This window comes from Solea solea, chromosome 8 (assembly GCF_958295425.1).
Source record: "Solea solea chromosome 8, fSolSol10.1, whole genome shotgun sequence".
NCBI lineage: Eukaryota > Metazoa > Chordata > Actinopteri > Pleuronectiformes > Soleidae > Solea > Solea solea.
In genome coordinates this window covers 24830255-24841794 of record NC_081141.1, presented here as the reverse complement: position 1 = coordinate 24841794, position 11540 = coordinate 24830255, and the positions used below count along the sequence as shown (strand labels likewise).

The following is an 11540-nucleotide window of genomic DNA, read 5'->3' as shown; positions in this document are numbered from 1 at the left end:
TGTTTTGATTAACTGATTAATCGTTTGGTACGTAAGATGTCGGAAAAGGTGGAAAAATGTGAATCGTTGTTTCTCAAAGCTGGAAATGATGACAATCTCAAATTATTCCGTTTTAAGGATTTATTTGTTCTGTGAAGCAAAGAATCCAGAAAATATTCACACTTAAGAAGCTAAAAAATGTTTTTTTATTACTATACGATTAATCGTATAGTACATGAATGTTTCAGATTGAGAACAGCTCGATCCAGTCCAACTGTTGCATCGAAACTGCTCGACACAGGTTGACTTGATTTATTGTTGTGGTTGATGATGAATTCCTCTGACACATTTTTATTGCCGTCTCTCACAGGATGACATGTTTAACCGTCTCATACCACGTATATGTGTTTGTGTGGCGGCTGCTGACAGACAAACCAGGATGTTTTCATTCAGGACCACTTTAATTACAGGGGAAAGTGGAAATGTACCAAAACCAAAGGCTGCTGGCACCATACAAAGAATTTTTTTATCATCGTTTATGTTTACGTTCTAAGTGACACTATCGGTGATGAACAATCGTCAGTTTTCAGGAAAACGATGAGGCAAGAGGGCGAGACGTGACCACTGAATTAATGTCGTGCATTAGTCATTGATATCTGGCTGCGGATTTCTCTTTCACACAGTTTGGGCAGACATCACTTTCTTTGCCAGGCCACACATGCACTTGTCACCACGTAATAATAATAAGGTCCTAACAAGTGTCTGACAGTAGACTGATGTGTCTGAGAATTAGCTGGAAAACCTGGAACGCTACAACCTGCTCGTTTTTGGGTTTTTTTTTTCAACCGCTCTATCGTAAGAGAGATTTGGAGGATTTGACTTAGAATAATCCTTTAATCTGAATGTGTGGTTGTTTTGTGAAATGTTCTCTTTGTTGTCAACTCCCCTCCCCCCCCCCCCCCCCCCCCCCCCATCTTCCTCAGAAACATGAATCATTCTTTACCTGTTTGCACCAGCTCCGTCTCCCAGCGGCAACTGGCACTGGAGACAAACACAGGTGGGAACATGGTTCAGCTGCGCATCCATCATAAATTCTTCAGAAACAGAAATCGCTGCATCTTCCTTAGAACCCTAATACTTGTGGAGTGGGTGAGAAACCAAAACATGAACATGAACATGAAGATAACAGCAGAGCTCCATTGTTGAGATGACAGAAAATGACCAAACTTTGCTTAATATTTGTAAATACCACCATTCTTTTCCACTTGATTAGCATTTTCTGTCCGTTTTTTTTGAGCCAAGCAATTCCAGGAAAAGATTTTCAAAACCACATGGCCCTGAAAAAAACCAAAACGGCAGCCTCTCTGGCCTGTGAGATTGGATTCCTTCTAGGAGCGCAGTGGTCAACTGAGACAGAAAGACGAGGCAAAGCAGGGGGGGGGGGGGGTTTTGTATAGCACATTTCAACAAGGCATTTTTAAAATGCTCCACAATAAGAAAAAATAGAAATACAGCAGCATAAAAGATAAAAACTGCACAATAAAAAATAGAGAGGAACGGCTGAGGTGCAGCAGTGATAATCGTTTTTATTTTTGTTTAAACGCAGTGGGAAACTGCAGTGGGCTAGATTTAACAGAATGAGTTAATTGAGAACGCGAGCAGTAAGAAGACTCGTCACATTGTGAAGAAGAAATTGTCCAGTGTGACCTCTACAAGTTTAACAGTTCTGTAAAATGCCAAACTCACCACGGTCACTTAAATCTATCTGCGTTCACTGGGTGGATGGGTGTTGCCAACTAATGCTACTGGACTGTGGGTGGAACCTTAGGGTGGGTATTTGTGATGAAACCTGAGACTCTACCTTCTTATTGAATATTTCCTTTGGAATTGAAAATAATCTGAGGCAGGTTTCTCTGTAAAATGATAACGTACTTAAACTGAAATCTACTCAGATCTCTACTCCAGTAAATCTCAGTTTACAAAATCGGGTGACTTCACCTACTTCTCGTCTTCATCTCTGCATTTGATCGAACCAGTTGCACAACATCTGTGACGCATGCATCGTCGCCACTAACGCGGTGACTAATGTGACTCAGATCCCCTCGGGCTCCCTCGGTGATGAAACATGCCCCATATCTGTAATTTGCTGAACCATTTTTTTTTTCCCCAGTAGATTCAGTGGAAGATTCCTACTTTAATCGACTTAGCAATTTGTTGCAATAGTTTATAGTGGTATACTTAAAGCAGCGCTATGTAACTTTGTGATTTTTGCTATAAAGAGCTAGTTTAGGTTTTTTTTTGTGTGATTATGTGATTGGCACTGAAGTGGACAAATTCTTCCAGTTGATAAAGGAACTTCCATTGTGAAGCTTCAAGATCCACAGTTTTTTTGTCAGAAATTCACAGACCAGACACCTGGGATCCAATAAAATGTTCTCCTGTTAGCGTGTTAGCATGGCTCCAACTGCTCCGACTACTTTATTCACTTTTAATGATAAACAGCTGGACTATACTGCCGTTGTCCTGTTATACAAACACTAGTGAGGAATTAATTTATTGTATGAAGCGACTTTACCTTTGCTCCATTCAGTCATTTCCGGTTTAGTGCGTTGCTAATTGCTAGTTGCTAGTTGTTGAGCTCGGCTTAAACAAATAGGTCTTTGTACCTGCCTGAATTATTACATTTTTGTTGCTGTTGTCTTCTCAATCTGTGTACTGGCTTCTTCTGTTATTTCCAGGTATAAACCAGGCAAACTGTGGCGTATCTGGGCCAGGCCCGGAGCCCAACTCTGGTCCGACTGAACGCAGTAGCAGCTCGACTTCCATTTGCAGTATCTGGGGTATGTTCGTCCAACTTAAATTCACTTTAGTACAATGTCAGTCGGACTAATGCAATCATTTATTTTGACTGATGCCATACTGACATCCTGCATTTTGTGTTTTTAAATTGTATGCACATCGTTTATTGTCACTGTGTTAAAAAAATGTAAAGCGTCATCTAGAATGAGTGAACTTTGTATTTTTATTCGTTTTTTTCCAAAACAAAACAAAATCATCATAAAGAAATGATGTACTGATTCCTGCCGATAGAGGCTCACAGCTCATGGCTGCGAGCTGGTAAAAGTGTTCTCACACCTCTATTGAATCCAGACAAAGAAGGTTTAAAATGCAGTGATGAGGTTACAGACGGGGAACAATGGAACAGGCCAGAGAAAACGAGGTGAGGGACAGAGAGGGAAAAAAAGAAGAGAAGGATGTGTGTGTTAATGGGTGGGAATGAAGCAGCAGAGGCCTGCAGGCAGGAATGCATCACATCTGTCTGTTTTATATCTGAGACCATATCTCTCATAAGAATGTGAAACATCTCTTATGGGTCTTTTTAAAAAAATGCAATATTTGGGTTAAGGCCAAGGGTTAGATTCAGGTCTACATTCATTCTGATCATGTGGTGTTCAGTGCATGGAGGAGGAGAAAAGTTTAGGTGTTTTTTTCCCATCTGTTTTTTATTTTCCATATATGCATTTGCATGTTTAAGATATACTGGCTGGAAAAGTGGCAAACAATGTGATAAATGAATGTCAATCGAACATTGTGGGAGACAACATACCAGTGGGAATGGGGTATAATATTACTTTTGGTTGTAAATGACCAAAATCACAATATAAAACTATAATTACCAAATGCAAACACTGCTTATTACAGTCCTCGGAAAACTTGGTGCTGCTGTTCTGTTTCCGTTCCTGTGGCTCCCTCATCTCAAAACCGCAGTCCAGTGTGTAAGAATGAGTGACGGGGAGACTACGGTGGCCTCCGCATACCAGAAAGAATGTCAATCTTATATTTGCAGTGTAAGCTTTCTATCTTCAAGACACAAAAATCATACTTGGCCTGCTGTAGAAAAACAGCAGCGAAAGTTGGTGGCTTCCTTAAAAAGTACATTTAATAAGTTTGAAATCCAAACAAATTTTATTTTAAAGTGATTATACATACAACTTTCAATTTCTGACGATAAATTTAGTTTAAATATTCAACCAAATGTTATATTCAAACGTCTAGATTATGTATATATATATATATATATATATATAATATCTATCTAAGTCTTTAGGTATGACGGGAGCTCACAGGCAGAGCTGTGCGTGTGTGCGTAAAACCAGTTTGTGAAAAAAACAAACCACAGTGTGATTCACACAGTGACGGACAGCGGGGAGGCGTGGTGCAGAAGGTGGGGCTACGTTCAGACTCTGGAACCAACCCAGGCCCAGCCCCAGCCCATCTGAGCTCTATAAGAGGAGCCTGGTCCTCTCAGCCTCACAACCACACAGGAGAACCTGTTTGCATACTTAGTGTATCCTCTTACCTCTGAACGGAGAACATGGGCAGACACAAGGAGTATTTGGACAAACTGTCCCGCTTCTTCCAGATCCGTAACCTGCTGCTTCGACAGGCGCTGGCAGAGTGTCTCGGCACCCTCATCCTTGTGGTAAGTGTGTGTTTTTATACATCTTGAGCATCATCTTCTTTTGTATCACTTATTTAATACATTTTGTCTGTTTATACTTGTTTTGTCTGATGTAACGTTATTTTTCGTCATGTAAGGCACTTATAAATACAATTTATTATTGTTATGACTAATATTAATTCTGTAGATGCCCAGTTTTTAAAATGAATAGGCTGCAAAGTTAATGCTTTACTATCTGCTGATAATAACTGACCTCTATTCACTCTTGCAGTGAAGTGCCCTCACTATTACATTTTTCAATTACCCTTTGGTGGTGCAGTATGATCAATAACCCTTCGTATGACAGCATTTGTGTTCTCTTTTGTGTGTTTTTGCATCGGTATGTTTGCGGGGGGGGGGGGAATATAGAACTGTGTGACATGTACACAATTCATACGTGGATTTCAAACAAAGGTGAGGATTATTCTAAAGGTGTGTGAGGTCAACGCAGGCAAACTGAGTTTAGAACAAACAGGTAAAGTATCGTGTTACTTGAAAACAGCGCTTCCTTGGAGATGAGATGCAGGATCCTGGATCATCCGTCAGCTGCACATGCACAGAATCAGAATCAGGTTTATTGCCAGGTTACATTTACCGTACACAATAGTTTGTTCTTGTCAGTGATGCACACATAGGATAAGAAGAGAGAGAGAGATGAATAATATAAGGAAAATATAATAGAAAAGAGTTGGAGAAAAAAGCCATTATTTACAACAAAGAGTGAATATAATTTAAATATATTTTCTCTCTTTTTTTTGGTCATTAACAAACCAAAAAGCAGGGATAGCAAAAGGCTGCCATTTTACTTTAATTACCCCTGTTCTGGCAGTAAAATGACACCTGGGGTAAATTGAGTTTTACAGTTAATACTTTAAATACTGCAACAACAAGTACAACAGCCGGCTTAGCGGGCAAAAGCGAAGGATCCTGTAATCCTGTTTTTAACTTTCCCAATTCACTCCGTTTGCTCTTAATTTATGAAGATTTATTCCGACTGATAATCCAAGTTCAATGCCACAACGAGTGGAGCCAGTTGTGCGAGCTAGAATTTCGCGTTGATAAGGCGATGGATACAAAAAACAAACAAACAAACAAACACTGGAATTATATGCAGTGGAAAAGTACTCTTTAAAAAAAAAAAAATTATAATTGACACTGGTTTGATGAGTTTCTTTGAAATGGGATTAATGATGATAGAGAGAGAGAGTGAGAGAAGGGGTGTGGTGTAGCTTTTAACAGGTGACACATGTCAATGGTAGCACAGGGTGGGTCAGTGGTGGAACAATAGGCGTCGCATCATAGACATACCTGACATATTCTAACTTCCTGTATCATAGATTTTTCTCTGTCATTATAGTTATTATCTCTGTGTACGCACATCAATACATATTTCCTCTGGTCACAAATTAAAGGTCTCATTGTGTTTGTGTAACACATCCTGCAGGCACACACCATGTGTGAGGTTGTTTACACTGTAGGTGTGTGTGTGTGTCTGTACATACTGTCTCCTGTTTTGACACGGTGTCAGTTAGTGTAGATCAGGAGATCAGCTCTGGTCATTGGACCACGTATTCTCAAATTCAGTTTATGTGGAGAGGATTTTAAAGAGCCGTCATACACTGATGACCTTTAAGACACAGACCAGTGTGTTGTCGAAGGGTTTTCTATAGGCAGGTAATGTATTTGACTATCCTACCGTAACCGATGCCCTCTCACTCGGTTTGCCTTTAACTCCTTAAGAAATGCCACACGTGTTTTTCAGAAAGTGTTTTATAAACTCGTTGACTGTGTGGAGGTTCAAATTTATTTACGTCTTAAACCTAAGGTGTTTCACATCTGTGGATGTTTGTAAAGGCCCATTTATACAAACATATACATATATAGCAGAGCAATACCACTGGATATCATGGGGGGGCAGTATAGAGTCAAGAGTCCAATGAGTCAGGAAAACGACAAGATAAGTCTATTAAAAATGGCAGAGAGTTTTCCAGTCCGATACACCTCCTCGATTATGCAACCCACAGTTGCGTTGCCCAAATTAAAATGTGCTGCTAGAGCTTGTTGGCTTATCCCTGCAGCCAGAAAACAGAGAGTGACTGCCAGATGCCTGGCTTCACTCACTAGCGCGCTGTGGGACGTGGCGTGTTTGATTCGAGGAGGTTATCCAGCGAAGCAAGTTGTCAAAATTTGCAGAAGACAGAGAGGTAAAAATATCTCCCTCTCTCTCTCTCTCTCATCAGCAACACCCAACAAGTAATTCAGTGGTCTTGCATTCCACTGCCGTGAAATCTATTTCAGATCGAGCGTGATAAAAATAACAACATATTTGCTTTGTACTCGGCACTGCCCTCTAGAGGAAGTATTGCATAAACGTCCATCACAATGCAAAAGACATGGAGATACAGTGAAGGAGATAACGTTTTAGAACGTAAGGGCGTAAAACAGATGATTGTAGTGCCTCTAACATCCCACAGAGCTCAAATACCTGGGTTCCAGGTAATTGAAAAAGCCTCTCGGGTGCCAGGAGCAATCCTCACGGGCAAGTGCAGTTAAAGCTGTACTAGGCAGGATCAATACAATAATAGTTCATTGTTGACTTTCATCTGCAGGTTGTTAAAACACTAACATTTTGGGATTGCAGCACCCAAGCTTGAGCTCCCATCATCAGAAGAGTAAAGCTGGTTGTAGATGCATGACCAGCTGCACTGGGGTGCTTTCATGCTTGACAGCGGGCGGTCAGAAATAAGTAGAGCCTTGTCTGTAAGATCCAGTTGAGCAGTTTTCTCTTGAAGCTTGAATGCTGGAACATTTGTACAACATAAACCGATTGCGCTGCGGCTTGGAAAGTTTTGCCCACACTTAGTTCAAGCAAAGTGATGCAACCAAAACCACGGAGTGGAGTGAACGGACACCTTTACCGCGTACTCGTAAATCCACCATGAGCAATTCAGTCAGTAATAATGCTAATGGCTCAGAGATTCAAATAAAACCTTTTCGGGTGAAATGTGATCTCAGTGGGGAAGTTGGCACTTGTGTGCTAATGGCCTATCATTGGCAAACTGATGCCTCTGACATTAAAACCTGCTGAAAAGTACATTTTTATTTTCGCATCACACGGGCCCGTCATTTCACGGAGAGACCGAGATGTTGTTGCACAAACCAAAAACAAAACAGACGAGCACAATTCTTACACGGGGGCTGATTTATGCACTCTAGTATTTTTCCAACAACGGCTGAAGTGTCATCAGACGTGCAGAAGACTTTAGATTAAGCCCGGTGAAGATGAGCGTCCCTCAGGCGCCAGTCCCTCTGAGAGCGGCTCGCTCCAGCTAACCACAACCTCTTAGTCGTGTGGTTTGACTGAAAAGCTTAACATACAGAGAGGAACCAGGGACACCACATGGTGTGACCTCACTATACTCTTTGAAAAACCTTGTTTTGACAGAATCAGTCTGGCTTTTCATCCTTTTGATGAAGTTCTACTTGCGCAATATTAAACTCCTGTGTGCCAAGCTCATTGAATGGGTTTTTAACATCCAGGCTTTTCACTGATAATGATCCCATTGTCACAGTTCACACCTGAGTTTGACATTGATTGACTGATAAAGAGTGTATTCATGTTTTTTTTTAATACAATGCCAAGATATTGTTTATACACATACTTGTATTGAATATCAGTTTCAAAGTCCAAGTCTTTGACAAAACCTCATCAGCTTAAATGTGATTTGGTATAAACACTAGTATAAACTTGCTCTTCTTTTCTCTCTGCAGATGTTTGGTTGCGGTGCTGTGGCTCAGCTCGTGTTGAGTGGTGGTTCCCATGGAATGTTCCTCACCGTCAACTTTGCCTTCGGCTTTGCTGCCACCTTAGGCATCCTGGTCTGCGGCCAGGTATCAGGTAAAACCACAAATTTACTGCAAATAAATCCAAACTTTCACAATCAATACTCGTTGTATTCACTGTAGACCATATTTTACATGGATTATACGGATGAGTGCCAGTTGTGCTATGATATTTACTCACATACTGTCATCAATGTGCACTCACAGGTGGTCATCTGAACCCGGCGGTGACTTTCGCCTTGTGTCTACTTGGAAGAGAGCGCTGGAGAAAATTCCCCACATACTTCCTCTTTCAGACAATCGGTGCATTTTTTGGTTCTGCTATCATTTTCGGCATGTATTACGGTGAGAGATGACAGATGACAGATTTTTTTTATGTAATTATCTTGTCAAAATTCACAATTATGTTCTCATTTTGGGCTCTAAAATGTCATTTTCAACTCAAATATGTTTTGCTTTATATGTATAGATGCATTGTGGGACTTTCCTGGAGCTTTCAATGTGACTGGTCCTAAAGCCACAGCTGGCATTTTTGCCACTTACCCTGGAAAACATCTCACCATTGTCAACGGTTTCTTTGATCAGGTATTCTTTCTTTCTTTTCTTTTTTTAAAAAAAATTTAATAATAGCTATCACATGACACACACCACTGTTGAAAAATGACAACACAGCTCAGGTGGCTCACTCACAGTTTTATTCTTACATGCTTACTTTCTCCAGATAATTGGCACAGCAACGCTGATCGTTTGTATTCTGGCCATTGTGGATCCACACAACAACTCCGTCCCCCCAGGACTGGAGGCCTTCACCGTGGGATTTGTCGTTCTGGTTATTGGTTTGTCTATGGGTTTTAACTCGGGTTATGCCGTCAATCCTGCAAGGGACCTCGGACCACGTATTTTCACTGCTATGGCCGGATGGGGAGTGGAAGTTTTCACGTGAGTGCACTGACTTTAAACGCTTACATTTTTAATGACTCTCATGCCTTCATTTTGTAATCCAATCTTTCTTGTGTCACTCCTGCAGGACCCGAAATGGCTGGTTCCTGGTCCCCGTTTTTGCCCCATTTATTGGCACCATCATCGGCGTGATGATCTACCAGCTGATGGTCGGCTTCCACGTGGAGGGAGAAGCACGTGACAGGAACATAAAGAGTGCAGAGGAGGAAAATGTCCGACTCACCAACGTCTCCGCCAACAACTCCACCAACAACACCAAGGAAGTGCACTGAGAGGCTTTCGCCGCGACACACCAGACGGGGGAGAAAATAAAAGATGCACATTTAGTAAATACCGACACACATCAGCATTTCGTCCTTATACAGCTGTGGTAACCACAAGTGCTTTTTTTCCAAACCTTAACAGCTGTTGGGACAACTTCCAAGATAGCTCGGTGTAAGTGAAAACTGGCCACTCTCTTTAACATTATCATGTGATTGTATTACAGTGTAGAGGAACAGTTTGTGTAGAAACATAGAATTACATTAATTCTTTTCAGAGATGAACATTTGAATCATAGTGTCTATAGTACTCTGTTTGAGCAGTATTGTATGTAGTATCGTAGTGTTATACCTTTTGTTTTATATATGTACAGTGCATCTTTCTGCGTTTTTTTTTTCCAGCCCTCGAGCGCACAAATGGTCTGTCACTAAATACTGTACGGCGAAAGAAGCTGTGTCTAGCTATGTGCGGACCATGTCGATTCACGTAACCACTGATATTTTTAAGCAACCACAGCTAAAGTGTGATTTACATTGAGATATTGGGATTTGTTTATTGGGATGTCTCTCTCTGACCAGCAGTCCCTGAACAAGCTGACCATCCACTGTAACATGTCATCAGCTTGCAAACTTGACTACCCTTTGTATTAACTAAATGCCATGAGAAGCTATTGTAGCCACGTAGTTTGAACTATCAGGCTTAAAAATCACGTCCATTTAAAACTGTTGATGTGTTTGTATTAGGGCTGCAACGATTAAGCGATTATTAATCTTTTACTAAATTAATTGTCAGTAATCAAATAGTCGGTATGAGTTTTTTTTTATTATTATTATTAAAACAAGCTGATTTTTCAGCTACTTAAATGTGAAAATGTGAAATTCCATGTAACAAATAAATATTGGTCTGTGGACAAAACAAGACATTTTGAGAACATCATCATTTCCAAGTTTGAAAAACATTTTTCAACATTTTCTGACATTTTATGGACCAAACAAGTCCTTGATTAATAGAGAACATGATCGACAGATTAACTGATTATGAAAATAATCGTTAGTTGCAGCTCTAGTTTCTATCTGACTCCATGGTTTGGTGCTAAACCGGACTGTGTGCACCTATATACTTTGTAAGTAGGTCAAAGAGAACATGCTTTTGTATTGATACAATAAAGTGCTCATTTTTTGTTGCAGGACTGTGGTTCGTATTACTTTCTTTTTTCTTGCTTCTCTTTTCCGGGAAAAGGCGCTAATCAGATTACATCAGAAAACCATTCAGTTAGCCACTAAATTACACCTCTATGTACACGGCACTTATTCACTATTTGCACTATGATAGGACAACATTAGGTTTGGTGGAATCAGGTGGAAAAGATGCATGTTAATTCACCTTTCACTCGACTGAAATAACTGGTTTGATTCAATTAAGTCTTCAATCTTTTCTTTAAAAAATACAATGGTCATAAGATTTGTAACCAAAGTAGATTTTGTAGTTCTTACACCAACAACCCAAAAGCCTTTTTCTATATATAGTATGTTGTGACTCTCTCTTCACTCAGCTGTGCTCTGTAATAATGTTTTTATGTTTCCAAAAGTAATCCTGCTCCATCATTATATAGTGCACAGAAGTATTTTTACACTGCTATTTCAAGGCTTTGTACTCTATTTCCAAGCATGCCTCAGTACTGGCCCGCTGTCCTTCACTACATAAATCAAAGTATTGTTTGACCAAAAGTTCAGAAGTTCTTTCTGTTTGCTGTTTGTCAACAAAGCGACATTTCGACAAGTTTAGTCTTCAGTGAGATGAATGCAGTTTACTTCTACTTCATATGTCATAGGTTCATACAGGATTTTCAATACCATTTATGAGACCTGAGCCAAAATGGCTGTAAACAAGACTAACTCAAAACCCAAAGTGTACGTCAGAGGGTCAAAATAGAGGGTGTAGTTAAAAACTGCTTACCACTGTATACAGGAATGACCATAACTTGACAAGTTCATTT

General features: G+C 40.2%; 1 protein-coding gene across 1 annotated transcript; it reads left to right on the top strand.

The window, feature by feature from the left end:
- Positions 1-4209: 4209 nt before the first annotated feature.
- On the top strand, positions 4210-10730 carry aqp3a (aquaporin 3a). Its single transcript, XM_058637119.1, has 6 exons — positions 4210-4462; positions 8252-8378; positions 8531-8668; positions 8793-8908; positions 9045-9262; positions 9351-10730. Exons 1-6 carry the CDS (start codon positions 4355-4357, stop codon positions 9553-9555), a joined length of 912 nt encoding a protein of 303 aa, XP_058493102.1. The 5' UTR covers positions 4210-4354; the 3' UTR covers positions 9556-10730.
- The last annotated feature ends 810 nt before the right edge of the window (positions 10731-11540 follow it).

What these genes read in the sequence shown, in the direction of transcription:
- aqp3a (XM_058637119.1), top strand. Translation starts at nt 4,355, where the DNA reads ATGGGCAGACACAAGGAGTATTTGGACAAACTGTCCCGCTTCTTCCAG. An exon ending in GGTCTGCGGCCAGGTATCAG is followed by an intron (nt 8,379 to 8,530) that starts GTAAAACCACAA and finishes GTGCACTCACAG; the next exon opens with GTGGTCATCTGAACCCGGCG. An exon ending in TCAACGGTTTCTTTGATCAG is followed by an intron (nt 8,909 to 9,044) that starts GTATTCTTTCTT and finishes TACTTTCTCCAG; the next exon opens with ATAATTGGCACAGCAACGCT.